This window comes from Prionailurus viverrinus, chromosome C1, assembly GCF_022837055.1.
Source record: "Prionailurus viverrinus isolate Anna chromosome C1, UM_Priviv_1.0, whole genome shotgun sequence".
Classification (NCBI taxonomy): Eukaryota; Metazoa; Chordata; class Mammalia; order Carnivora; family Felidae; genus Prionailurus; species Prionailurus viverrinus.
In genome coordinates, this window is record NC_062568.1 from 210,291,658 (window position 1) to 210,319,633 (window position 27,976).

Here is a 27,976-nt window from a genome sequence, read left to right on the forward strand (position 1 = left end):
ACGCGGGAGGTGGGGCGCGGCGCAGAGGGGCGGGGCGGCCCGCGGAGCCACGCCCCACGTAGGCGGGGTCTTCCATCGGGCTCCTCCTGCCGCCCACCTGCCCCGCCCCGCCTCCCGCCACCGAGGGTCCCGCGGCGGCGGCGCTCCGGCCTTTCCCCCGGCACCCGGCTGGCGCCCGTCCCCCGCCGCCGTCGCCCGCCCCGCCGGCCGGCCCGTGGCGCCCCCCGCCCCGCCCGCCTCCCCGGCCGCTCGGCGCCTCCTCCATGGGTGAGTGCGGGGCCCCGGCCCGGCCCCGCCGAGCAGGCCTGCCGGTCGGCTACCTCCGCGCCGGCTCGAGGAGGGGCGCGGGCGGGGGGCGCCGCGCGCAGGCGGGCCGGGCGGGGGGAGCGGGGGGGGGGGGGGCGGCAGGGCGCGCTCCTTCCCCTGCTCTGGGTAAGGCCTGCTCCCGGTGGGAGGTGGACGCCGGCCTCGGAATCAGGGCGGTGGGGTTCCAAACTCTGTCCCCTTGTTGGGGCCCGCTTTAGCAGCACCCCTTCCCCTGGCCCTGCACGCTGGCTGGCGCGGGCAGCCTGTCTGCCCCTTCCCAGCCCCCTCCGCTGCTGCACCCCAGCCCCTAGGAAGAGAGGCAGCTTGGAGGGGGCCAAATTCTGGGTCAAAGATGGACCGCGGGGTAAAGGGGACACCCCGGGCCTTTGAAGAGGAGTCCATCCACAGAGGCAGTGATGTGGAGGTCAGGGGGTCAGAAGGGACCGCGGACCCGGCAGCCCTCTGGGGATCCCCCAGGAAATCTGGAGCCCCGCAAGGTCACTGAGCTACCCCGCCCCCCACTAGTGGGACAGAGGGAGGGAGCAGCTCATTTCCAAAGACGTTTTCTCCCCGTGGAATCTGGATAATTTCCCTGGGGAACTGCAACAAGAAAAGGGCTCTGCAAACAGATTCCCGTGCAGATAAGTTGGCATTTAAAAGAGAAAGGGACACTGACCTCCTTTGAAGGGAGGATTGAGGAGACAGCTCCACCCATCCTCTAGTCTGGAGGCCACTGGGGCCCCAGGGCCCTCCTGGGTGCCCTGGCCTGGGGCGCAGCCTCCCTGGACCCCACCCGACTGATAACCCTCTGCTTCTCTCCTCTGCAGATGACCAGAGCCTGGCGGAGGAAAAGGGACTGCGCTGTCAGAACCCCAACTGCATGGACAAGGGGCGGGCAGCCAAGGTAGGGAGGCTGGAGGGCCTGGGTTGCCGGGGGCAGAGAGGACAGGGCTCCAACCCTCTCTCTATTCAGGCATGGATACCCACAGTGTCCTCTGGGTTCAAGGGTGGGCAGGGCCACAGGGCGGCTTGTTGAAGAGGCCAAGGGGCCGCCCTTGGCTCAGAAACAGCAAAATGGAGGGGACTTCTGTAAGAACAGGGGGCAGGGGTACACCAAAGCCCTTTCCTGCACTGCAGTCCTTGTGGCCACCCTGAGGTGACAGGAGCTGTGGCCCCATGTCACAGATGAGGAAGCTGAGACCCAGGAAGAGAAAGGACGCCCCGCCCCCCCCCCCCAGCTCAGGCTGTGCTCCAGTGCCCAGCTGGCCCCCTTCCTGGAGCACTGGATCACTCTTCAGGCCTGGGCATGGGTCAGGGACACTTTGAGACTTGGTGAGAGTGAGGGTGCCATGGGAATGACAGAGGGAAGAAGGGACAAATTGGTCCTGAAGCGCCAGGCCTTGGGAGCCAGCAGCAGGGCAGAACAAGAGGGAGAACGATAAATATCGTCGCCGGGCACCTCTGTCCATTATGCGCCGGGCTTTGTGCCACATGCTCTCTGTGCCTTATGTGCTGTTTGTGGCAGCTCTGTTGGGCCGGCCTGCGTGCCCCCTTTTCCAGATGAAGATACCAAGGTTCAGAGAGGTCCTGTGACTTGGCTCAGGCCCCACAGCTCATGAGAGACCAAGCCAGGGCTCAAACCCAAGCGTGGCCCCTTCCAGCACGCATTTGAGTGACCATGGTAATGACTGCCAGCTCTTACTGTGTCAAGCTGTGGAGCTGAGGACTCGCTGTCTCCTCCTTCTGGCCTTCTGAGATCTGTCCTGTCGTTATTATTTATAGATGAGGAAACTGAGGCTCAGGGAGCTAATGGCTCACCCAAGGACACATGGCCAGGATATAGTAGAGCTGGGATTCGAACCCAGAGCCCGGCTCTGTGTAATGTCAGAACCTGTGTTCCTAACCACCATGTAGCTCAGCTCTGCCAGCTGCAGGAAATTAAAAATGCCACCCTCCCACCCCCCCAGCTCCCTCTCCCACCCCCCTCCTCCCAGACACATGCTCATACATTCTGCACAGGAAGACCAGGTTAGAAGGAACACGGAGGACTGTTCTGGGGGCGGAGACAGGAGGGGGAGGCTTTCAGTTGCCGTGGTCACCGGGCAGGGGGGTGGCTGTGATGTCAGACACAATCTGCTGGCACGGATGGTGCCTGGCATTGGGGCTCTGGTGTTGGCTGGTTGCCTCTTTCCCAGATGGGGGCTCCTGGCAACAAACTGGCCTCAGCTACCCCCAACATACATCCTGCCAGGGGCCTGCAGAGCCCTGGGGCCCCTCCTTGGGTAGTTGCTCCTGGGGCAAGTCCCCGAGCTGCTGCAGGCAGGGGCAAGGGTAGGAGGGCTCGGACCACGTAGAGGTGAGGCCTGTGAGTTGAGAGCTGGTCTCAGCAAGTGGGGGGCCTCCGCAGCCTCCCGGTCCTAGCTCCAGCCCAGCCCCGGCCTGCCTGGAACTCGGCATGACTGCCATGGGCCAGAGGGTCACCCAGACTGCCGTGGGAGACACGAGGCCCTGGCACTCGTAGGACCCACTTTAGGACAAATGGCACAGACTCACTTTGGGGCCAAGGATGCCTGAGTGATCAGAGAGGCAGGGGGGCCAGTCTTGCCAAGGGGTCGAGCAGGCTGAAGCAGAGAGCGAGAGAAGAGGCAAATGACATCCTGCTTTGCTGAGGAAGAGGAACAAAGAATGTCCTTGATGGTGACAATTACCACCACCAACCAAACGCACTTGTGCCCTAGGTGGGGTGTCGGGCCCTGATGCTTGTGTCACTGAACCCTCGAGAGCTCAGGAGGAAAGTGTTATTCTCGCATGACGTGAGGGAAATGGGGCTCAGAGAGGAAAGAGCTTTTGCCCACCTTGTACAGCATGGCCGGCAGAGCTGTTTCCGGAGGGGGGATCAAGGGCCTAATTCTTGTTCTTCCCCAGCCACGCTCAGAAGGCTAGCAGGATAGGACTAGCTTTTTATTTATTTATTTATTTTATTTTTAAAGTTTTTTGATGTTTTTATTTATTTCTGAGACAGAGAGAGACAGAGCATGAGCAGGGGAGGGGCAGAGAGAGAGGGAGACACAGAATCCGAAGCAGGCTCCAGGCTCTGAGTTGTTGGCACAGAGCCCGACGTGGGGCTCGAACTCACGAGCTGTGAGATCATGACCTGAGCTGAAGTCGGACACCCAACCAACTGAGCTACCCAGGTGCCCCAGGACTAGCTTTTTAAAGGAGATGATGTCATTCATGCGTTCACCAAATGAGCTTGTAGCGTCTGCTGTGCAGGGCCCACTTCTAGGCCCAGGACCTCCTGGAGCGGACATCCTAGGAGGGGAGAAGTCAGCACTTGGGTTTGACAAGCCTGTCTCCAGGCTTTTTAAATTTCAGCCTGTCGTGGGTGCTGGGGCTTCTGAGATGAAGCAGCTGCCCTGCGCCTACCCCCTGCCCTGGAGGTTCCGGGGCACAGGCTCCTGGAGGAGGCTGCTGGTGTCCTGAGGAACGAGGAGGTGTGGAGATGGAGGGAAGCTGAGTGAGCAGAGGAGCAGGAGCCCCCCGAAATCAGGGCCTCGGAGATCACAGGAGAGAAGTTGTACCCCTGCCCCTGCTCTGGATGAGGATGTGTAGAGTGGCTCCAAGGTCAAAGCCTACTCCTTTCCAGCTGTGTTACCCTGGGCAAGTCACTATACCTCTCTGGTCTCCGTTTCTTCATCTGCAGACTGAGGCTTCTTGAGTTGTAGGTAGGATTAAACAGGGCTTAGATGTGAAGTGCTTGGCGTGGAGTGTGGCATGATGTAGGTTCAAGAGAATGCTAGCTGTTCATCCGCCATGGAAGGGGAGAGAAACCCCTAGGCTTTGGGCGTGCCCTCCTTCCCCTCCCTGAGATCTGAGACCTCCCCAGATTCCAGCCCAGACCCCAGCCAACCCCACCCAGCATGGCAAATGTTTATGGCACATCTGTCCTGTCCCCAGGGCAGGTGGAGCTTGGAGTCTTGGGAGGGGTGGAGATGAAGGGAGTGTTTGTTCCCTCTCTCAAGGGGGGCCTGGTGATGATATAGTGAGTATCCAGCCCTCCTGCAGATTAACCACAGGACAGATGGTGTCCGGACTCCCCAACTCCTCGCCGGGCCCCCTTGAGCTGGGTGATCTGGTCAAAGTCTGCAGGGCACTCCAGGTCACAAGGGGACATGGTGGAGGGCTTTCGCTGGCCCAGGGGACATTGGACCATCACTTCAGAGGGAACTGAAGACTCAAGGGTATTTATCCTGGAGATGGGACCCTCAGGGCATCATTCTCAAAGGTGATGCTTCTAGCAGCCACCGCTCATGTATTCAGCACCTACTGTGTGCCAGGCCCTGCTTTCTATGCCTCCCCAAAGGGACCTCCTCTTGTCCTCACACCCTCCCTATGCCATAGGGACCACCCCATCTCCACGTGAGCGATAGGATCCCATGAAGCAGGGGGGTAAGTGACTCACCAAGGCAAGGCCAGGACTTAAACCAGATCTGTCTGTCCTCAGAGCCTCCCATTTCTAAGGAGCTATCAGGAGGAAAGGGAGGTGACTTTTTCTGCTTGGCTCCAAGGGCCCAGGCAGGATGGGAAGTTTCCAACAGCTGAAGCTGCTCCCCAGTGTACAGGTTGTGAGCACCCCATTCCTAGAAGTATTCAAGCAGAGTGGACGTTGGATTTGATGACCTTAGAGTTCCCTGCCGGTTTAACAACAGGTTGTGAGCTGGCAGGGATGAGTCAGGGGGAGGTGTGTCTAGGGGAGTGGTGGCCAGCTGAAGACCAGCGGACACAGGGCAGAGGAAGGGGTGGATTTGAGATCCTTGTGGGGAAAGAATGGGCAGGATGTAGTGAATAATGGGAGAGGGAGTCACCTATTCTCCCGGGTGGTGCTCTGGGAGTGAGAGGTGGGAGGCCAGGGTGCCCTTGAGAACGGCCAGACTCTGGGGATTTCTGGGGGTGACTTTTAGATGCTGGTCAGCTGTAGGCAGGTGGCAGTCCAGTCTGCAGCTGGAGGAAGCGGCAGAACCAGAGTAGCAGGGCAAACAGAAGTCCTGGGCTTTGGCTAAGTCATTCTGGGGGCAGCGGGTGACGGCATGGGGCGCCAGGCCCAAGAGGCAGGGATAGAGGACCCACCATGTGTGATGTGGCCAAGATGAGCCGTCCTGGAGTGGACCCAGCCCCAGTGAGGTCAGTGCTGCCAAAGAGGGCAGAGCCTTCTAGGAAAGAGAACCGGCAGCCTAGAGGCCTTGGCCTGGTGACAGGCCTGTGGGAGGGGGTTCTAGGTTTGGAAAAACGATGGTGGGCCTGAGCCCAAGATCGGCCCCAGGCCCACCCCGTAGTGATAATTAGGGAAGGGGGTTGGTGTGCTGGGGCCAGTTCCTCTCGCAATACTCCTGTATCCTCCCCGGTATCCTCGTGCACTCCCCGAAACCCCCGTGCCCAGCGCGGAGTTATTCTGAACTTAGGCAACCGGGAGAGGGAAGCTGGGAAGCACCAAAGGGCCGAATGGCCCCCTTTTCAGCCATGCCAGGCACGGGCTAGGGAAAAGGAGGGGGCAGAGATAGGCGGCTCGTTTCTCAGGCGCCGTGGACGGCACAGTTCAGAATCCAGCGGAAGCGAGCCTGGCTTGGGGCGATGCCCGGCCGGGCTCGGCCTGCGGGTCTCCGCGCCTGGACCCCCCGGGGCCTCCCTCTCTCAGGCCGGGACTGCTTCCCGCCGCGGGCCCTCGCCGGGGACCGGCGACCTCCCGTCTTCAAGCCCAGGTTAAAGCCTAGGGACTTGGAACTTCCCGCACATTTGTGAAGAGCCAGCCCCCTCGGGGACAGTGACGACCCCTCCCTCCCGGCCCCGCAGCCCGGCCCCTAGATTACCCCCCAGCGCCGGCCGCGCTTCCTTCCCGGGCTCCCCGCGCTCCCCCTCGCCAGCCGGGCGCGCCGATGGTACGTCCCGGCCCGCCCAGGTGGTAGCGCCCGCGCCGGCCTACCGTAATTCCCCTACGTCCCGCGCCCCACGGCGGCTCAGAGCCGACTGAGCCCGCCCCGCGGCTCCGGTCTCCCTGGCTCTGCGCGCCCCTCGGGGCTTTGGCAGCCTTGGCCCGAGCCCCAGCCACAGGGGAGGAGACCCATGTCCCTAAGGTGAGTCTCAAGGGGAAGCTGGGGACGAGACGGGGCTGGGATCGGGACGGCTGTGGTTCCGGCGTCCAGGACTCCCCCCGAATTAATGGACAGAACCGGGAGTAAAGGGACCGACGCAGTCCCAGGGCTGCGGGGGGCGGGGGTGGGTATCGATGGGCTCCACTGGCTCTACCTCCATTTACCTGAGGGTGGAATGGGCTCAAGCTCCCGCCCCCACCCCAGTGATTCTAGGGTGGGGTTGGCTCGGCGCTAGGGCAGTGTGGAGCCAATGGGGACCCCTCTCCGGTGTGAGGATTGTTGACTGGGCGAGAGGATCCTGGAGTGGGGCTTGGCGCGGGGTGGCTGGGAGGCTCGGGCGACCCTGCCCAATCTGGGCGTCCGAGAGTTGGTCCGAGGCGGAAAGTCGTTTCGAGGCCGGCAGGGGGCGCGCGAGTCTGAGCCTCAGGCAGTCTGGGCCGGCCGGGACCCGATTGGGGGAGGGGAGAGGGAGAAGACCCATGGACCTGGAGAGTCCTTGGCTTGCCTTGATGAAAGACGAAGAAATGGAGACCGAGGGGGTCCTGGACCCTACAAATTCCCTAGTAACCTTCCCCAGGTTTGTGGGGCTGTAGGAGGATTTTACTGTTCTTCTGCCCCTTGGCCAGGGTCCAGGCACATATTAAGGCCCAGGAGCCATCCCTAGGTAGAATATTCTAGAGAACTGGCCAGTGCCCTCTTTGCACAGATGGGCAAGGGCAGGGGTAAGTGGGACCCAGAAGCAGGTCTTCTGTAGCCCAGGCATGTGCCTTCTTCCTCATTCCCTCTCAGGGAGACTTTTATACAGTGCTGGAGAGAGAGGTATCAGGAGAAGGCACTGGCTTCGATGCTGGCATCTGGGGCTCCAGGACCTGGCACATTAGTGCAGGGACTGGGCAGGAGGTGAGGTTCACTGACCACAGCTTCTGCCTCTGTCCCTAAAACTGGGTCCCAGCTGGACTGCTCCCTGGGGTGGTAGGGGCCTTGCTGACTTCTGGGGCCCACGTGGGTAGCTGGGCCTGCAGAGAGGTCCAGCACAGGGCAGGGCCTTAGGGCAGGCTCTGCCTCCAGGTGGGCCCCAGAATCCAAGGACAAGGGGTGAGGCCCAGGCCTAGGGGAAGGGAGGGACTGGGTGGGCTGTTTGGAGAGCAGCCTGGCAGAGTTGGCCCCACCCTGGCCGACCTGCTCAAACATGCAGCCTCCACCCTTGGATTTCCAAGGAGCTAGATGGGGCCTTGGGGCCAGTAGGCTCCCAGAGAAGCTCAGCCCGGATGGGGAGCCCCTGGGCAGTGGTGTCCCTCTAGCCAAGGTGCTCCAGGCTGGTTGTTGTGGGAAGAACATGGAGCTGGCCCCAGATCTATGGTCTCTCCTCCTAGACAGGGAGCTCCTCTGTCTTACCAAAGACCAGGCCGGGTCCCCCACCTGCTGTGGGGGTGGACTGCCCACAGTCCCCTGCTTTTCTGGGTTTGGGAGATGGTGCTGCGGCGGGGGAGCGGAAGGGGGGCTTCTGCCTTGGAGACTCCATTATTCATCAGCCCCAGCATCTGGTTTCTGGGTATCAGTTTCAACAAGCCAGTCCTGACTCATGAGCCTGGAGCTGGGGCTGGGCTGGAGAGGGGCCCCCTCCCCAGGGAACCAGGGCCGAGGACTTCTTTGTCCTGGGCATGGGCTATTTCAGTTCCCTCCTCTAGAGGAAGTGGGGACCCAGGAGTCTGCTGAGGCCTTCTCCCTCTCCTGGCGTGAGGGCCAGGGGCTCCTTTCCTCCCCTGACTCTGCAGCTTCCTTGACCCTCCTTCCCTCTCGGCCCTGGGGCACTAGGGCCCTGGCCTTCTGAGGAGCAGGCCCTCTGCCGTGGCTGGAGGAAGCAAGCAGCAGCATGACTGGGGAATGGCCAGGGCCTGGTCACTCAGGTGACCTCCGGTGACCTACCTGGCCCAGCCCCCGAGGTTTCTGCTTGATGTGACCTGCTAACCCCAGGCCAGTAGGATCCCCCTGAACTGGCTTTGGGACCTGCCCTGTTCCCAAGCCGGTAGAACTCAAGGCCCTGCTGTTAAACCACCACTTAGCTGGTCTCCATGCCCCCCACCCTGCCTGAGGCCCCTGGATAGTGGTCCAAAGCACAGGCATTCTTCTGTTTCCCCACTTTGCACCCGGGGCAAGCCACTTAACTTTTCCAAGCCTCAGTGTCCCCATCTGTTAAGTGGAGATGGTAACCGTGCCTCTTCCTTTGAGAGTAGTGAACAGGATACTGGCACAGGCCTGGCATTTGGGAGTGCTCAGCTGTCAGCCTGTAGGGCAGCAAGAACAGAGAATATGTGGTAGAAACCACCGCCCAGGCCAGCAGGCCCGAGGTCACGTTTGCTAGCAAAAAGAAGCAATCCTACGGTCAGGCAGTGGGGAAGGTTTTGTCGACCACTGGCAGCAGGAAGGGACACCCTGGCAGAGATCTTCCCTGCCGTCGTGGCCTTCTCTGGCATGAAGACCCTTCCTCTGCTTTCATCCATTTGTTCTCCTAGTCTACACTGAGCACCTGCTGGGTGGAGGGCACCGTGTGGGCCAGACAGCTAAGGACCCTGGCCTCTGGAGAGGATATTCAAGTGGGGAGGGGTGGTCATCAAGAAGTGAACAAGGAAGTCAAACAATTTCAGGTAGTTTTAAATGCTTAGGAGGAAAGAGTTTAGTTCAAGAGGATTGGAAGTGAGACATGTAAGGGGCTTATTTTGAGAGGAGGTTAAAGCCTTGTTGAGGAGGTGGCATTGAAGCCGGGATCCAGTGCCAGCCGTGGCAAGGTCAGGGGCACAGGGTTCCAGACAGAGAACACAGAGGTGTGGGTGCTGAGCTTGGTGAGTCGTGGGGATGGCGAGGCAGGCTAGCATGGAGACCACCATGAGGGACCTGCCGGGAGGTGAGGTCGGGGCTAGCCACGTTGGGATTTTATTCCAAATTCCTGGAAGGTTTTAAGGGAGGAGCGAGGTGTCCAGGTTTTAGTTTTCAAAAGATCTATCTGCCTGTGGTGTGGACAGTGGATGGCTTGGGCTTTGGGAGTGGAGGTGGTCCTTGAAACCTCCTGATTGGAGTAAACTGCTGCCTCCTCAGAGCCATCTTCAGAGACCCTGCCCTGTCCCTCCCCCCCCACCCCATGGAGGAGGAGCTGTGTAGGGGATGGGTAGGGTGATGACATCATGTCCCCCCTGCAGCACCAGAGGTACTGAGATGGGGTACCAAGGAGGCCATTCCAGAACAACAGAGTCCGAAGTCTGGGCTTCAGTCCTGCCTGTAGACTTTTGAGTCACTCCATAGTAGTGCCCGCCCCCCACCTCTTGGGAGTGAGTGTAATCTACAGCGGGGACCCCACCATCACCCCCCCCCCCCAATCCTGGTCCCTCTAATCTAGTGCTCTGAAGAGCGCCTCCCTGGCCGTGGGGCTGGTGGAAGGGACCCAGACCCAGCCTGGAGCAGCAGAGATCTGGGGGGAAAGCCGAGTTGGGCTCCCAGGTTTTCTCGATGCTCCGGCTCACCCAACTCCTGGGGGCTCCGGAAGATCTACCATCACTGCCCTTTGCACCCACGTGCCTGCCTATCGCCTGCCGCCTCCACCAGTGGTCGCCTGGAGCCCTCCGCTCCTCTGCCTTCACCGCTGGCCTGGGCAGTGGGAGCAGGGTCCCCCAGGCCCAGGCTCTGAGGCTGGGCTCTCCAGGACTGTGCGCGGGCGCCAGGGTGACGCTCCGGAGGGGCTCTGAGCGCTGGATGTGTGGCCCGGCCAGTTGGAGGTCAGAGCAGAGACAGGTGTCCCCGTTCTGCCCCCCACCCCCTTCTGCCACCAGCTTTCGGAGGGCTCCCTTGGGAGAGGGAGAAAGGGTCCCGGAGCTGAGGTTCTGAGGCGGGGTCTCCAGGACTGAAGGGAGGGGCCTTTGGGCCCCAGACGTCGGCGTTGGGGTTGGGGTGGAGGGCCGGGCGGAGCGGGGCGCCAGCGGGGCTGGGCGGGGGGTCGGGACTCCGCAGCCGGGGCGGGCTGGCCCGGGCGCCCTAGTCCTGGGAGCTCCCCGAGGCCCAGAGCAGGTCCGACGGGGACGCCCGAGCCCCCAACCTTTGCGCCGGGGGCGGGGCTGGGGTCGCAGCGGAGCCGCCCCGGGATGGCCGAGGCGGGCGGGGGCCCCGGGGTCCCGGCGCGCTCAGCCGGGGGCGGGCGCGGCCGCACAATGGCAGGAAGCGGAGCCCCGCGCTTTGTCCGGCGGGCGGCGCAGACCGCCGCTTCCTCCGGCCGCCATGGGGACGGGCCCCGGCGTCTCCGGGCGCCGCGCGGCCTCCAGGCCGGGCCCCGGGCTGCCCTGTCCGGCGGAGGGTCGCGCCCGCGACGGCGAAGGCCAGGTACGGGGTGTGGGCGGCGGGGCGGGGGTGCGCGCGACGGCCCGCCCCTGGGGATGTTTCCCCACCCTGCGACCGAAGGGCCCCGGGCGGCGAGGTGGCCCGCCAGCCCTTAGCCTTTTGTGTCTGGGGCTGCCTCCCGACTCACCTGTGGGTGCCAGGCCCTGCGCTGGGGCCCCAGCTCCCTGTCCTTCCTCCGCCCAGGCCCTGCCCACCCTCCCCCCATCCCCGCTCCAGCCTCTGGCTGGTGTGCGAGTGGGGAAGTCTGACTTCTGGTGCCCCATCCCCACCGTGCTCCCCAACGGGCCCCCTCTGTTATTCGTAAAGCTGGGGTCCGTTCGCTGCCTTTGGAGGTGCTGGGTGATCCGGCTGTTCCATCCGGTGGGCTCTCCTCTCGGTGGGTTGAGTCCCGGGAACTTTTTTCCTTGGACCCTGCTGCCCCTCCCCCACTGGCAGGGGTGGTGCCAGCTCTCAGAGGGTGGCCGTGGTGGGCAACAAGGAGGTGGAGAATAGGCACCTCGGTCTGAGAGAAGGTCCAAGAGTCTGGCTTTGGGAAGGGGCTGCCCTGTTTTAGCGCAGGGGAGACCCTCGCTCCCAGAGGGAGCTGCGGACATCCAGCAGTTTGGGGATGGAGGTACGAGAAGGGGTGGGGGAGCAGAGTCAGAGCAAGGGGCCTCTGCCCACCCCAGTCTGAGCCTCCCAGTTGGCCTTGAGGTTCTCTCTGGGGGCTCCTGGAAGCCATCATCAACCAGACTCGTTGAATTAAGTAAAGAAACACCCACCTGGTTCAGGTCCTGGGCCTGACCTTCACATGCCCCTGCTGTCCCTGAGCCTGGGGGCTGCTGGGGGGATGGAAGCAGAAGAGGTCACCACGGTGGAGGGGCGCTGGCTCCCGTCACCATTAGTAGTGGTAGTAGTTACGGGTAGTAACGGGAGGAGGAGCGGCGGTGGTGTTCACCAGAGCCCAGGACAGAGCTGGGAAGTGAGTCCTCCTGAGCGCCTCAGGGAGACCAGTGCCTCCACAGGGCGGGCGCCTAGTAGGTGCTCAATAAATGTTCGTGGAATGCTGAATCTGCTATCAGGAGTGACTCTGTGTACAATCTGCCGCCCGTACGTTAGATTGGTTTAAAAACAGGATTGTGGCAGAGAGCCAGGGACTTGGGCTGGAGGGGTCCCGGAGGCCCTCCGCAGGACCCTTCGAACCTAGCATGGCCCCTGCCATGTCACCTCCCACCCACTATGAGACTAGGGCCTGGGTAACCCGCAGGTCCGCAGTCCCACCGCTCTGTGCCTGGGCGCCAGCAAAATGAAGCCAGCGGGGAAATCACAAGAGGCCTGGAAGGGGTGGGAGGGGCCATCTGTGCCAGGCCGGCTGCCAGGCTGGATGCAGAGGCGGGGGATGGCCGCCTGGTTGGCAGACTGCGGGGCTCCTCGGGAAGAAGGGGCTGAAGTGGGGTGGGTGCCTTGCCCGGAGTCATTGTCAAGAGGAGATGCTTGCAGCTGGTGGGGGGAGGGGTGGGAGGAGGAGGGTCCAGAATCTGCAAAGCCAGGGCTGATGTCTGTCAGCCGGGCAGGCAGAGCCATGGTGGAGGATAGCGGTTTTCACACTGTTTGGGAGTAGGTGAAGTGAAGGTAGAAACAGCTGCGCTGGCTGAGGGGCGCCCCTCACCCCTGCCCAAAACCCCACGGACACACTTGAAGACCGCTGAGAAGGGTGTGGGAGTTGGGCGCATGTGGTGCTCAGGCTGCCTTCGGGAGTCTGGGCCATCGTGTCCACGCCCCGCCGCTCACCCAGGGCCCAGCCCTCGAAACGTCAGACCCCCTGGAGCCAGAGGAGTCCCCAGTCTGCCCCCTGCTGGCTGTCGTTTCTCTGCCCACGTTTTTGGGTGTTCTTGTTTTGTTTTGTTTTGTTTTGTTTTGTTTTGTTTTCTCTCTGACCGAGGCCTAGGAGGACACAGGAGCCCAAACAGGCAGCATCAAACTATGACTGCTTCCCCTTCTCACTATAGCACTCCCCCACCGGCCGCCCGACTGCTGCCCCCGGGCCGGCTTCCCCCGCTCCTCTCTCCCTTCTTAGCCACCCAAGAGATAGACGGCATGAATATGCTGGACATCTAGGCGCTGGAGCTACCCACGCTGGGTTCCAGTCCCGGCTCCGCTGGCTGTGTGAGGCCCAACAGGTTACTCGAAACCTCCCTGAGTCCCACTTTCCTCGTCTGTAAAATAGAGGCAGTCGTAGCTCCTGCCTCCTCGGGGGAGGGGCCCTCCGTGCGGCCCCAGGCACACGGTGACCCCGAGTTACAGCGATCAGACTTGTTCTTCCTCCCTTTGATTACTTTCTCTGCTGTCTGTCCTCACCCTGTCTGTCACCTTGAAAATCTCTGATGGGGCTCTCCCCAGACAAAACTCTTCAGTGACCCTGCATCACCCTGATTAGTAGACCGAACAAGTATTCGCTGAGTGGCTAGGACCTGAGCTAGGGCAGTGAGTCGGACAGACTAAAATCACTGTCCTTGCAGGGCTGGCGAGCTGGAGAGGCACCAAAGTGAAACAGGCTGGTCCACGCAGAAAGGACACCGAGGGGACAGAGAGTGTGGAGCGGCATTGACTTTAAAGCGTTGTTGTTGTTTTTTAAGTTTACTTATTTATTTTTGAGAGAGAGAGAGAGAGTGCAAGAGCATTCCAGCCAAGGGAGTGGCAGATGGTCAGGGCTCGGAGGCAGCGAGTCGGGGTCGCCAGGGGGCCGTGGGTGGAGCAGGGTGAGCCAGGACAGGAGGGCAGGGCAGGAGGGCCCCTGCAGTCACCATACGGGACTCTGCCCTTTCCTGGAGGGAGATGGGAAGCCATCGAGGGTTCTGAGGAGGTGAATGTGACTCCTGGTTGAACAGGGGCCACTCTGGCTGCTCACGGAGATGATGCTCAGGGCAGGTGGAAGCAGGGAGACCGGTTATGAGGTCACTGTTGGAATCCCACTGGGAGGTGACCGGGACGGCCACCAGGGGGCAGCAGTGGGCTAATGAGCCTGGCCGGGTTGAAGCCACAGCTATTGAAGGGAGAGCCGCAAGCGTCGTCCCATCATCCCATCGACTGGATGGGGGTGTAACAGAACGGTCAGAGGTGACCCCAGGGATTTGGGCCTAATGTATTCATTCCCTGGAGCTGCGGTGACAGTGAACCCCGATTGCGTGGGAAGTTTATTCTCCACATACGGAGAGCCACCCAGTGTAGTCTAAGCCGGTTGCCTCGTTCCCACGTGTCCCTGTTTCTGTCTCTCCTCTTCTTGTGTGAGGACCCCAGTCACAGGATTACCCCATACGCCACTTGGTGACAGACTCCAGCATGACCTCATCTTAACTAAAGGCATCTGCAATAACCCTATTTCTAAATAAGGTCACATCCTGAGGGACCCGGGGTTAGGCCTTGACCTGTCTGAGGGACGCAATTCAGCCCATACACCCACACAGCTGGAAGGCACTGCCATTGACTGAGGTGCAGGGAGCTGCAGGGGGCAGTCCGGCAGCACACCAGAGGACGTGGGCAGTGGGAGGTGCTTCTGGGAACCCAAGGGGGGCATGGAGAAGGTTGGTCTGGTGTCCTGGGTGAGGACCTGACTGAAGATTTACCTCCGGGACCCCTCGGCACGTAGATGGCTTTTCGGGTCACGAGACTGGCTGAGTCCCCAGGGGTATGGGATGCAGATAAACGTGGGCAGGAGGCAGGCAAGGGAGCCAAAAGCTGCGGGGAAAGCCGCAGAACATGGGGTCCTGGGGCCCACGGAGGAGACGGTGTGCAAGAGACCACCTGTGGCAGTGCTGGGTCCTACGCGTGGACTTAGAAACATGGTGGGAGGGAGGGAGTGCTCTTGGGTGTTGGTTAAGTGTCCAACTTCAGCTCAGGTCATGATCTCACGATGTGTGGGTTTGAGCCCCGCGTCAGGCTCTGCGCCTGCTTGGGGTTCTCTCTCAATCTCTCTCTCTCTCCCCCCCACCCCAAATAAATAAATAAACAAAACAAAACAAAACAAAACAGTTATTAAAAAAAAAGAAAACATGGTGGGGGCCCGAGATGGGAGAGGGTCTGCGAGAGAAGGGAAGAATTAGAAAATCTTCCGTTGCAACCGTCGTAGTCATGTTTGATTTAGGCAGACGTCACCAGTGGATGTGAAAACCCTGGAGTGTGAGATTGCCGGGAACAGGATGTCTCGAAGTTATCTCCCCACGGGCTACTTATTCATTACAAAGAGAAAAGGGGCCTTTACGCAGTACCGCGAGGCCCCCAAGGGAGCCAGCCGCGCTGACGGGCGCACTGAGGAGGGCACAGTCCACTCTCTCGTGTCGTTGCCCCAAATGCTCAGCCTGAAACCATCCAAGGACCTCCAGAAAGATCCCCGTGGAGGGGCTTTCTCCCAGACTGCTGGCTTGAATGCTTCAAAAACGTCAGTGTGATGAAAGAAAAAACAAAAAGGACAGAGAACTCTTTCTTAAAGGGATAAACAGATACAAACGAACGCATGCGCGAATCTTGAATTGGCTCCCGTATGGGGAAAAAAGCTATAAAGGCCATTGTTCAGACAGCGGACCTTAGACGGATCATATACCAGCGTTCGGTTCCCCGAGGGTGCCCATTGTTTTGGGGGTTTGTAGGAGAACGCCCACGCCCTTCTGCGCCAGGGGAGAGGTAGGTGACAGAGAAGGCCAGTGTGACAAAATGTTCGTGACGGGGGAAGGTAGAAGGTGTGTGGATGTCATTGTACCGTTCTTACAGTTTTCTGTAGGTTTGAAACGTTTAAAAATGGAAAGCCAGGGAAAATAAGGTAACGAGTACTGGGAGGGAAAAGTAGGAAGTGGTCAGGATGGAGACCTGTTTCACCGGGCTTCGCAGAAAGGGCTTCGCAGAAAGGGAACGGGGGAAAAGGGAGCCGCAGATGGGGAAGAACCTGTCTTGAGCCAATAGACGGGGAGCCTGACACTATAGGGGAGGGGAGGGCTCGCTGGGAGGTGGCTGGGACCGGAGCACGGTGACGCCCCCAGTGTGGGGCAGGCGGGTGGATGTGTTGTGCTGGGGTGGGGGCAGGGGACAAGGAAAGTAGGAAGCGGAGGGGTCAGAGGTAGGCTGTGGGAGCCGGAGGGCAGAGGAGAAAATGGGACAGTTATCCACAGGGATGGGGGAGAACGTGTACAGGGTGATACGGTAAATACAGTAAATACTGGTGTGTGTGGGGGGAAGGGTACTGCCTGATCACCCAGACTGCCAGCACCTGCCCCTAACTCCCCCAGAACCCCCTCCGTCCCATGCGAGTTTGGCCATGCAGGGGCCAGACAGGTCACAGAACTTAGAGCAGAGGGTCTGGAGGGGAGGACAGGAAGGGCTTGCCGGTTCCAACACTGAGCTGGCAGAAGCAAATGGCAGCGTTGAGCATTTTGGGGTGCCCTTCATGCCTGCACCCCAGGAAGAGACCCTGGTAGCAACAGCCTCGTGGTTCCTTACAGGAAGTCTCCCCTCCACCATCTGTTCCTCGAGGGCAGGGATCTGCTTTTCTCTGCACCCCTCAGAATGGAACCACGGTGGAGTTTGGGAAAGGTCTGCAGAGTGAATTCATCAGCACAGGGCACCCTGTGGGGAATGGGCGGTTGGAAAATGAAGAGCAGCCCTCGGACAGACCACAACCCCACTTGTGCACTGCAGTGGTCGGGCCACAGGCCCGCCTGCCTGACCCTCTATGGGGGCCCGGCCCGACCCACCTTTCCCTCCTTCCCCACAAGGTATGCCACCACGCTGACTGCCAGCAGCTGCACCGCCGGGGGCCCCTCAACCTCTGCGAGGCCTGTGACAGCAAGTTCCACAGCGCCATGCATTATGATGGGCACGTCCGCTTCGACCTGCCTCCCCAAGGTGAGCGTGGGTAGGGACCCCGGCTGGGCGCGTAGGGTTCCCAGAGCAGCTCTGAACTCCCTGTTTAGGGGCACGGTGTCTTGGTAGCTGTTGGAGCTGTGACGAGCCATCAGAAGGACAAGAGTTGGGGCACCTGGGTGGCTCAGTTGGTTAAGCGGCCGACTTGACTCAGGTCATGACCTCACGGCCTGTGAGTTTGAGCCCCGCGTCGGGCTCTGTGCTGATGGCTCAGAGCCTGGCGCCTGCTTTGGATTCTGTGCCTCCCTCTCTCTCCACACCTCCCCTGCTCGCACTCTCTCTCTCTCTCTCTCGAAAATAAATAAACATAAGAAGAAGAAGAACAAGAGTTAACTGTAAATCATGAAACCCAAGTACGTTGTGGCTCCTTCTGTGCTACAAGTTTTTAAACAAGAGAAAAGGTTGGGGGACTGTGCCCCGTGTTGAGAGCAGGCCTGTCTCTTCCGGGTTCTGGGTCCTTGTCGTTGGTTCTGCACATCCCATACCTGCTCCTGCCTTTCGCCCTGGGCCAGCATGGAAAAGGCCCCTTTCTTTTCCTCAGGGTAGGGGACTGCTGGGCAGATCCTCCAGCCAGGCTGCTGGCGAGCAGGGGCCGTAGGGGTGGGTGTGGGCAGGTCAGAAGGAGCTTGTAGAAAGGAACCAGAAACCCTCCTGCTGAGTGGGGACCTGGCCCGGGCCCAGCACCAACTGGCTGTGCTGGGGTGACTTACAGGCATCTGAGCCTGGCCAGAAATGCCAACCCTGTGTCTCCATTTTTAGCTGGTCAGATGGACAGAAGGACTCTCCCCCTCTACCAAGGCCTCCTGGGACTCCGGGTGTGTTCACAGTGGTGGGGGGGTTGTGTGGAGAGGAGGCCTGAGAGAAGGAGCCATAGACTTTGGTTCCTTCCTGCAACAATCCCAAAGGCAGAGCTTCCTTATCCCCATTTTATAGAAGGGTAAACTGAGGCCACAGGTTTGGGGGCAGGGCATCACCTGGGGTGTCATCCCAGGGTGCTTGTGTCTTTTTGAGTCTAGGGATGGATGGGTGATCAGCAGTGACTGAGCCCCTCTCTGCACAGACCTGAAGGGCCCTAGTTTGTTGGGGGTGGGGGGTTCCCAGGACTGGTAGCAGGCTAAGAAGGCAGCCAGGGAGGGAATAGGCATGACCTTTCCTCCCACTTTACCCCAAAGGCTCTGTTCTGGCCAGAAACGTGTCTACCCGGTCATGCCCCCCACGCACCAGCCCTGCAGCGGACTTGGAGGAGGAAGAGGAAAGCTCTCTGGATGGCAAAGGGTAGGTGGGCAAAGCGGACACCTGAGGGATCCCAAGGCTGGATCTCAGATCAGAGATCCAGGGACAAGAGGCTTCAGAACACCCGACTGGAGACCCCTCCATGTCCCTGTGGATGCCCTGATTCCTGGAGGAAGCTGCCCAGCCTGGGCCAGCCTCCAGCCTGGCGCAGGCAGACTCCTGTCTAGGTACCACTGGGTGTGGCTCCTGGGTTGGCCACCAGAGGGCACTCAGCCCCTTGTGGGCCCTGGCCTGCCTGAGCTGCACCTGAGTTAGTTATCTGATCGCCTGGGGTGAGCAAAGAGTGGGCAGCCGGGGCCTGTTCACATCCCGCCCTGGTGAGGGCCTACCCGTGCCTCCAGCCTCTGCCCTCTGTCCTGCAGGGACCGGAAGAGCACAGGCCTGAAACTCTCCAAGAAGGCAAGGAGGAGACACACAGATGTAAGGAGCCCCCGGGCTGTCAGGGGGGGCTCCTGTCAGCCCCTGCCCTTCCTGGGCCCTTTCCTTTCCATCCCCAAGACTGGGCCCGTCTGCTCTGAGCTCCAGGACCAGGAACGGGGCCTGGAGTGAATGGGTCCCTCCCTGCCCACCCTGCCCTGCCGCCCACTACCGGATGGGAGATGCCACAGGAACACCTCCCTTGGGCAAGAGGGACACTGGGCACCTCCTTGGGACCGAGGCAGGCTGGGGAGATCCCCGGGTTCACTCCCATGCTGGGGTTCCCATCCTGCACCCTGGTAGGCGGGGAGGCGCCGAGACAAGGGGTGCAGAAGCTGAGAACCACACCCTTTCAGGACCCCAGCAAGGAGTGCTTCACCCTGAAGTTTGACCTGAATGTAGACATTGAGACAGAGATCGTACCAGCCATGAAGAAGAAGTCGCTGGGGTAGGGCTTGGTGGGGCCGAGGCAGGGGGAGTGGGGCCGGGGGTGCGGGGGTTCCTTGCAGGCATAACTGTGTGTGTCTGTGTGGTGGCCGGTGAGTGAGCGGACCCACCCATGGATTCCAACACGTGTGTGCATGGCCCGGTTCCTGGATGTGGACCAGCACGTGACAGTGTCCACCCTGGTGGCAGACACGGAAGCGGGAGGGCATGGGAGCACTGGCTTGTGTGTCGACCCATGTGGGAGCGTGCGAACCTCTGTAGGCAGCTATGTGTGCACGCACACCTGTATGTCCTCGTACCTGTGTGTGATCCTGCGGGTGGCTCCCTTTCCCACTGGTAAGGTGGGGTGGAGCTGGGGCTGGGCATAGGGTGGGGGTTTGTGTGCCTGCCCCCTAACAGCCACCCCTCCCATCCTGGGGCAGGGAGGTGCTGCTGCCGGTATTTGAAAGGAAGGGCATCACGCTGGGCAAGGTGGATATCTACCTGGACCAATCCAACACGCCCCTGTCCCTCACCTTTGAGGCCTACAGGTTCGGGGGACACTACCTGCGGGTCAAAGGTGAGCAGTTAACCTGGCAGGTGGGGTGGCTGGGGCCTGACTGGGCCTCCCGGAGATGGCTGCTTCTTCCCAGGCTCAGATTCCCATTGGCCATGGCCCTGAGCTGGCTCATTACCATACAGGTGTCTCTGCTGGGCCCTGGCAATGGGTGCTGGCAGGGCGGGGCCTCACGGGAGGGCAGCTAGGCCTTGGTTGGGATCCAGGAGAGAGAGGTCTTAGGTTCCCTTCTCCACCGGGCCTGGATGCTGAGGACCTCTCCTTGCCCCCTACTGCTGCCCCAGCCAAACCGGGGGACGAGGGGAAGGTGGAACAGGGAGTGAAGGACTCCAAATCCCTGAGTCTGCCAATCCTGCGGCCAGCCAGGGCCGGGCCCCCCTCCTTGGAGCGTGTGGAACCCCAGAGCCGCCGGGAGAGCCTGGATATCCTGGTGAGGGGCTGTGTCAGGGCTGGGGGCGGGGAGGGACCTTAGAGGGGAGGTCAGCTGGGCCCCTCACCTCTTGGGATTTAATTTCCCCTTCTGGAAAATAGGGGTGGCTCTGAGGATAGGGAGCCCCAAGATAATGGGTCTTGTCTCTGAGAGTCTGCTAATGCCTGAGGAGTGTGTGTGTGTGTGTGTGTGTGTGTGTGTGTGTGTGTGTGTGTGTATCCATTTGGAGCTGTGCTTATAAGCTGTGCATCTAAGTGTGCCTGTGACTGTGTGGTGCTTGGGGCTGGGGGCTGGGCGGTGGTCCAGCTACACCTGTGCCTGGATCTTCAGCCTCCAGAGCATCTACGGGTCTTAGAAGAGGTGGCATCCCAGGGCGGGGGTGCAGAGACCCTCCCACGTCTCAGCTTCCCTGAGGTCCAGGAAACCCACCGTGGGGTAGGGGGGTGTGAGGGTCAGGGGGGCCCTGGCCTTGATCGCCCTCTCCCGGCCAGGCCCCTGGCCGCCGCCGAAAGAACATGTCGGAGTTCCTGGGGGAGACGAGCATCCCTGGGCAGGAGGCCCCCACGCCTTCCAGCTGCTCTCTGCCCAGTGGTAGCAGCGGTGGCAGCGACAGCTGGAAGAACCGGGCGGCCAGTCGCTTCAGTGGCTTCTTCAGCTCGGGCCCCAGCACCAGCGCTTTGGGCCGGGTATGTGGTCCCGTGGGCCCTGGGGCAGGGTGGCTGGCGGGCCCGTCCCCTGACCCCAGCTGTGGGTCTCCTTCCAGGAGGTGGACAAGATGGAGCAGCTGGAGGGCAAGCTGCACGCCTACAGCCTCTTCGGGCTGCCGCGGCTGCCCCGCAGGCTGCGCTTCGACCACGACTCGTGGGAGGAGGAGGGGGACGAGGAGGAGGAGGAGGAGGAGGAGGATGCCTGTCTGCGGCTGGAAGACAGCTGGCGGGAGCTCATTGATGGGCCTGAGGTGGGTACAGCCGCGGCCCTTCCTCCCTTCCCTTCAGGGAAAGGGGACACTTCCAAGGACCCAGTGACAAGGTGTTCCCCACCAGGCTGTGGGGAAACTGAGGCGAGGAACATGCGGTGTGCCGCTTGGCTGTTTTAGTGGTGGAAGAGGGTGCAGAACTTGGGGGACCTCATGTTTCCACGGGGAAAAGGAGGTTGCCTGCAAGGTGGCTCACCCCCTCCCGGGTCATCCTGGCACACTCTGGGACTCCTGGCCAACCTCCTGCACTTCCCGCAGAAGCTGTCCCGGAGGCAGTGCCACCAGCAGGAGGCGGTGTGGGAGCTCCTGCACACAGAAGCCTCCTACATTAAGAAACTGAGGGTGATCACCAACGTGAGTGTGGGTCCGCACCCTGCCTCCCTGCCCCCCAGGGCCTCCCTCTGGGGGCCCCTGAACAGAGTTTAGGGCTTTGCAGAAGAACAGGGAAAGAAAGCTTTGGGCAAGTTTGCCAAGTTAGCTGAGCACTAGGTTCACTCTTGGACTCGTTCATTCAGCCACTGTCTCTGAACACCTGCTGTGTGCCAGGTGCCCAGCAGCCCACGCCCAGCCTGTGGAAGTGGAGTGTGAGTGTGTGTGTGTGTGTGTGTGTGTGTGTGTGTGTGTACTTCACCCTGGGGAGAGCACCTATCTTTGGCTTGGGGTTCGGGAAGAACTCCTTAGCTGAAACTTGGGGCCGAGCCAGGACAAAGCTGGAGGAGAGAGTTCCAGGTGTCACTGCAAGGCCAGTCTCCCAGAGCTTTCCCTCTGGGGACGAGGCAGGATGAGCCCCCGGTGGGCCGTGGAGGTCGGGCCTTTTCTGAAGGGGTGAACCGTCTCTGTCCCAAGCTGCTTCAGGGCTTCCTGGGAGGGGTAAGGGGTAGAGGGGAGCCTAACAGCCTGGGGGTGGGGGGGCGTCGGGACTGGGACGCCCCCCCAGCTGCAGCGCCCCCTGCCCCCACAGCTGTTCCTCTGCTGCCTCCTGAACCTGCAAGAATCGGGGCTGCTGTGTGAGGTGAGGTGTGGCCCCGGGGGGCGGGGCCTGCCGCTGGGGGCGGGGCGGGGGGCGGGACACAAGGAGGAAGCCGGAGGGGCGGGGCCCGGTCGGGGGCGGGGCCGAGCGCACCTCCCGCCCCTTCAGGTGGAGGCCGAGCGCCTGTTCAGCAACATCCCCGAGATCGTGCGGCTGCACCGCGGACTGTGGGGCAGCGTGATGGTGCCGGTGCTGGAGAAGGCGCGGCGCACGCGGGCGCTGCTGCAGCCCGGGGACTTCCTCAGAGGCTTCAAGATGGTACGGGCCGGGACGGACACGGGGGGTGGGGGACACCGCGGCAGGGCTAGGGCGCCGATCCCGTCTGCCCACCACCCCGGCCTCCCTCCCGACCCTGGCGCCACGTGACCCCTAGTGGTCGGAGGCAAGGAATTCCGAGTTGGTCGCCAGGGTTTGAACCCCACCTGGCCATCTGCCCTTTCTGTCTGGCGGAAGTTCAGCCTGGGGTGGTCGCGAAAGTGCGGCGAGGGAGGGCTCGTGAGGCTCCCGGCGCAGGGCCTGGCCGGGGAGAGCGCGCAGTAACCGTGCCTGTTCCGTCCCGGGCCAGTTCGGCTCCCTCTTCAAGCCCTACATACGATACTGCATGGAGGAGGAGAGCTGCATGGAGTACATGCGCGGCCTGCTGCGCGACAACGACCTCTTCCGGGCATACGTCACGGTGAGGAAGGGCCGGGGCGCAGGACACTTGGGCCCACCGGGGCAGCAGGTGCACGGGGGGCGGGGGGGCGGGCGTGGCCTGGGGCCCGGGGGCGGGGCGCGCCCTGAGCCGAGTCCCCGCTTGCGCCTCAGTGGGCCGAGAAGCATCAGCAGTGCCAGCGGCTGAAGCTGAGCGACATGCTGGCCAAGCCCCACCAGCGGCTCACCAAGTACCCGCTGCTGCTCAAGTCTGTGTTGAGGAAGACCGACGAGCCGCGCGCCAAGGAGGCCGTCGTCACCATGGTAACCGGGGAGGCGCGCGGGGTCCCTCCGCAGCTCGCGGCCGCCCCCAGACCCTGGCCCTGAACCTGCCATCGCCTGCCCGCCCTGCAGATCGACTCGGTGGAGCGCTTCATCCACCACGTGAACGCGTGCATGCGGCAGCGGCAAGAGCGGCAGCGGCTGGCGGCCGTGGTGAGCCGCATCGACGCCTACGAGGTGGTGGAGGGCAGCAACGACGAGGTGGACAAGGTGGGAGGCTGCCTGTGCGGGGGACCCTGGCCCCGTGGGAATGGAGGAGGGGCCACCCTGGCAGACAGGCGCCTAGGCCGGGAATCTTTCGCGCGGACTTCCAGCGGAGAAGGGGAGTCAGACCGTGACCTCCCTACACGTGCCCCCCCCCCTGCCCCGCCCCCAATCACCAGCTCCTGAAGGAATTTCTGCATCTGGACCTGACAGCACCCATCCCTGGCGCCTCCCCCGAGGAGACACGACAGCTGCTGCTGGAGGGGAGCCTGAGGATGAAGGAGGGGAAGGACAGCAAGGTGAGTCTAGGGACCACCTCACGCCCGGGGCCCCTTCTGCACCCCCTCTTCCCCTGTGCGTTTGGACCACCCTTTCCTGGGGACCTTCTGGGCCCTATTTAGTGGTTCTCAGCTGCCCTGGCAGTTGGGTGGCAATTCAAGAAGGGATGACTTTGTGGTCACACGAGGGCTGATGATCTGCCTGCCGTTTACTCTTTACAGATACGGCAGCAACCACACAGCCCGTGGGATGCTGGTCTTGCCCACTTGCTGGTGCCATGTGGGTTCCTGGTGGGAGGGAGGGGGCCCATTCCAAGAGCAGGCCAGGAACAACCTGGAGCCTCGCTCCTGAGCTATTAATCCCAGGTGCTTAACCCAGAGCCTGCAAATTGTGGTTTTAAAATCACTTCCCTCTTTCTCTTTAATGTAAACCTTTTTTTTTTTATAACTAAGGTACAGTTTATTGTAATAACACCTATAAACAAAAATAAGAGACACATAGTATTGTTTTTGAGAACAAACTGAAATAATCTCTGAAAATACTTACAATCTAAACTACTACCATAGGAAATTCTAGAAAGTATAAAAATACACAAGCAGAAGTCCATTAGCCATCACAATGATATCATCACATGTCCTGTAGCCTCTGGAAAGCTCTGCTTTTTCACTTCTGAGGGGATCAAAGTGAAAAATACAAATATCTTAATATTATCATAAACATAATTTTTTTAAAGGAATTATTTGGTACACCTGAGTGGCTGAGTCGGTTGAGCGTCTGACTCTTGATTTCAGCTCAGATCTTGATCCCTGAGTTGTGAGATCGAGCCCTGCACGAGACTCTGGCTGACCCTGGAGCTTGCTTGGGATCCTCTCTCTTCCTCTGCCCCTCCCTGTTTTCTCTCACACAGGCACACACTTTTTCTCTAAAATAATAATTAATTAAAAAAAAGAATTTGTTTTTGTTACATTTCTTTATTTTTGAGAGGCAGAGAGAAATGGAGCGTGAGCGGGGGAGGGGCAGAGAGAAAGGGAGACACGGAATCCGAAGCAGGTTCCAGGCTCCGACCTGTTGGCACAGAGCCCGATGCGGGGCTCGAACCCGCAGACCGCGAGATCATGACCTGAGCTGAAGTCGGACGCTCAACCGACTGAGCCACCCAGGCGCCCCTTAAAAAGAATAATTTTTATATTGTGTACTATCTAAAAGTGAACACTTTCAGCACTGCTGCCCTGGACCCTTTAATTGTTGGCTGACAGTCACTTAAGCCTCAAAATCTTCAGACATGCTTTGAACCACCCAAATGGAAGCAGTCTTTGAGCCTCGTTCAGTTATTCTCTATCATTTGAGAATATTATAATTTCTTGTGGTTTACCAATTTCTGGAATTATTTTTAAATTATAATGTAAACCTTTAATTGAAATAAATGACAAGTATGTTAGCTCCACCTTGCTCTTCATCTTAATTGTATTCCCAGATTCATGGGGGGCAGGGAGCAGGGAAGGCGTTTGACCAAACCCGGGTGCCCCCAGCGACATCACCAAAGTGCAGGCAGGAAGGGGCCCAGCCCAGGAGAGGGCATCACGGCAGATAGGCTGAGGTCCCAAGACCCTGGCCCTGATCCCGGGCCTGGCCTGCTCCCCTTGCTCCCCCCACCCCCACTCCAGATGGACGTGTACTGCTTCCTCTTCACGGACCTACTCTTGGTGACCAAGGCGGTGAAGAAGGCCGAGAGGACCAAGGTCATCCGGCCACCGCTGCTGGTGGACAAGATTGTGTGCCGGGAGCTTCGAGACCCCGGTGAGGAGGCCGGCCCTGCTCCCGGTGGGGTGGGGAGGGGGCCGTGATGGGCAGGGGCTGTGGTCCTAGCTGGCACTGATGGGAGTCCCTCCTCACCAGGCTCCTTTCTCCTCATCTACCTGAATGAGTTCCACAGTGCTGTGGGGGCCTACACGTTCCAGGCCAGCGGCCAGGCTCTGTGCCGTGGCTGGGTGGACGCCATTTACAACGCCCAGGTGAGAGCCAAGTGGTGGGCGGGTGGGTGGCCAGGGTGGCCTGTCGGGGGGAGCCGCTCACCACCCCCTCCCCCACCTGCAGAACCAACTGCAGCAGCTGCGCACCCAGGAGCAGCCAGGCAGCCAGCCGCACCTGCAGAGCCTGGAAGAGGAGGAGGACGAAGAGGACGAGGACGAGGACGAGGAGGAAGCGGGGGAGAGTAGCACTTCTGCCGCCAGCTCCCCCACCATCCTGCGCAGGAGCAGCAACAGTCTCAACTCCCAGCACTGGTATGCTCGCCTGGGGCCGCTCAGCGGGCCAGAGCAGGGCAAGTGCTGCGGCCCAGCCCTCCTGACCCCGAGCAGGGCCCTCTTGACCCTGAGCAGGGCCCTCCTGACCCCAGGGCCGCTGACCCCGAGCGGGGCCCTCCTGACCCCAGGGCTGCTGACACCGGGTAGGGCCCAGACTCCCCACCTTCCTCCGAATGGCTTCGTGCTGTGACCACAACATGAGGGAGAGGGCTCTGTCTCCCACCAGAGTCCCGGCCGGGATGGCAAAAGGTTTTGAACTTGAGCGCTGACTCTGATCCCCCAGTGCCAGTGGGGTGGAGCTGAGCGGAAGATTCTTTTTTTTTTTTTTTTTTTAATTTATTCTTGAGAGAGAGAGAGAGAGAGCGTGAGCGAGCAAGTGGGGGAGAGGCAGAGAGAGATGAAGACAGAGAATCCCAAGCAGGCTCCGCATTGCCAGTGCAGAGCCCGACACGGGGCTCAAACTCACGAGCCATGAGATCATGACCTCAGCCGAGATCAAGAGTCAGACGCTCAACCAACTGACCCACCCGGGCGCCCCTGAGCTGAGGATTGTTGCACTGTGTCCAGCTGGAGGGAGGAGTGTGATGGTGACAGACATCATTATGGGTATCTGTGTTGTGGGCCCAGGGTTGGGAGCTCTGGCTCACAGGCCACATGCTTTTGCCATCTCTGAGCCTCAAGTCGGGAGGGCGGAGGCTGTGGACCTCTGCGTTGCCAAGCACTGGCTATACCAGGCCATCTGGGCTTCCTGAGGCTGGGCTGACTGTCCTCTCCCGGCCCCACAGTGCCTCAGATGGCTCCACGGAGACCCTGGCCATGGTTGTGGTGGAGCCTGGGGAGCCGCTGTCCTCTCCCGAGTTCGAGGGTGGCCCCTTCAGCTCCCAGTCGGACGAGACCTCTCTCAGTACCACTGCCTCATCTGTCACGCCCACCAGCGAGCTGCTGCCCCTGGGGCCCGTGGACGGCCGCTCCTGCTCCATGGACTCTGCCTACGGCACCCTCTCCCCCACCTCCCTGCAAGACTTTGTGGCCCCAGCCCCTGTGGTGGAGCCAGCGCCCCGGCCCCCAGAGTTACCACAGGCCCCTTCACCCCCACCCTCACCCCGTCTCCGCCGCCGCACCCCTGTCCAGCTGCTGCCCCGCCCGCCCCACCTGCTCAAGTCCAAATCTGAGGCTAGCCTCCTCCAGCTGCTATCAGGGGCCACTGCCCGTGGAGCGCCCCCGGCCCCCAGCCGCAGTCTGTCAGAACTCTGCTTGGCCGTTACGGTCTCTGGCACGAGGACTCAGGGCTCCCCTCAGGAAGCCGGGCCCAGCTGGGTTCACCGGGGGGCACCTAGCCCTGGTAGTGGCCCCAAGCTATCAGAGCTGGAGGGCAGAACCAGCTGCCCAGCTGGGGCGCCCGAAAGACCCACCAGGAGGAGCAGAGAGCTGTCCTTGGGGGCCTCACCCAGGGTGCAGCCCGAGCCCCACCCAGGGATCTCTGCCCAGCACCGGAAGCTGACGCTGGCCCAACTGTACCGAATCAGGACCACCCTGCTGCTTAACTCCACGCTCACTGCCTCGTGAGTGGCCTGGGGTAGAGGGCTTGTGGCCCAGTGTGTTGGCCTTGGGGGCACTGAGTCCCGGGATGGGTAGGGGCACTGTCATGGCTGGGAGCAGATGGCATTAGGAGGTGGGGATGGGAGAAGGGAGCCTGAGACCTGCTTCAGAGCCTGAATGGCAGTGTCTACAGTGGGTGGTGGGGAAGGGGCCTAAGGAGTCTGGTGGGGCAGGGAGGGTGACCAGAGCCCCCTCTGGAAGTGGCATCAATCAAGGAAGGACTGTCTGTCCCTTCCCTTCTCTTGCAGGGAGGTCTGAGCAGAGGGAGGCCCCCGAGGGTGCCACTGACCGAGAGACAGCAAACAGCATGCCTCCTGGGGCATCCGGGTCCCTGCTCCGGCTGCTGCCCGCACAGTAGCCAGAGCGCCGGGCAGGACCCCCGATTTGCACTTTGCCAGACTGGATGGAAGTGGAGGGGGGCTCAGCAGAGCTCCAGGCCCAGGCCGCAGTACTTCCTCAGGACTCCCCCCAAGGCCACCCCCACTAACCTGTCCACCCGACCCCCGCAGGGTCCCTTGTTCGCTGCTCCCTGAAGTCACCAGCTCCAATCCTGGGGTGGGCTCCAGGGCGGCCTTTCCCACCTCCACCCTCATCCGGCCCCAAACGGGATGTTTGCTCTCCTGTCCTTGCCTCCCTCTCTCCCAGGCCCACTGGCCACCCCAGGCTCGGGTTGGGCTCTGTGTAAAGTTGCATATTTATTGAGCTTTTGATTCTTTTATAAAGACTTGTATATACTACCAGAA

General features: G+C 61.0%; 1 protein-coding gene across 6 annotated transcripts; it reads left to right on the plus strand.

Annotated features, from left to right (window-relative positions):
* The first annotated feature begins 239 nt into the window (after window positions 1–239).
* Window positions 240–27,976, plus strand: PLEKHG5 (pleckstrin homology and RhoGEF domain containing G5). 6 transcript variants are annotated; one of them, XM_047871663.1, is made up of 22 exons: window positions 241–267; window positions 1,134–1,210; window positions 16,577–16,706; window positions 17,897–17,999; window positions 18,380–18,437; window positions 18,791–18,882; window positions 19,304–19,440; window positions 19,722–19,867; window positions 20,359–20,553; window positions 20,631–20,825; window positions 21,102–21,197; window positions 21,805–21,855; window positions 21,982–22,131; window positions 22,439–22,549; window positions 22,681–22,830; window positions 22,921–23,058; window positions 23,232–23,351; window positions 24,996–25,128; window positions 25,228–25,343; window positions 25,426–25,613; window positions 26,420–27,196; window positions 27,482–27,976. In XM_047871663.1, exons 1-22 carry the CDS (start codon window positions 264–266, stop codon window positions 27,489–27,491), a joined length of 3,177 nt encoding a protein of 1,058 aa, XP_047727619.1. In that variant the 5' UTR covers window positions 241–263; the 3' UTR covers window positions 27,492–27,976. The 6 variants fall into 6 exon arrangements, with proteins under 6 accessions (XP_047727622.1, XP_047727619.1, XP_047727621.1 ...); XM_047871666.1 differs by lacking the exon at window positions 27,482–27,976 and having other exon boundaries at window positions 240–267; window positions 26,420–27,200; XM_047871665.1 differs by lacking the exons at window positions 241–267; window positions 1,134–1,210 and adding an exon at window positions 5,363–5,487.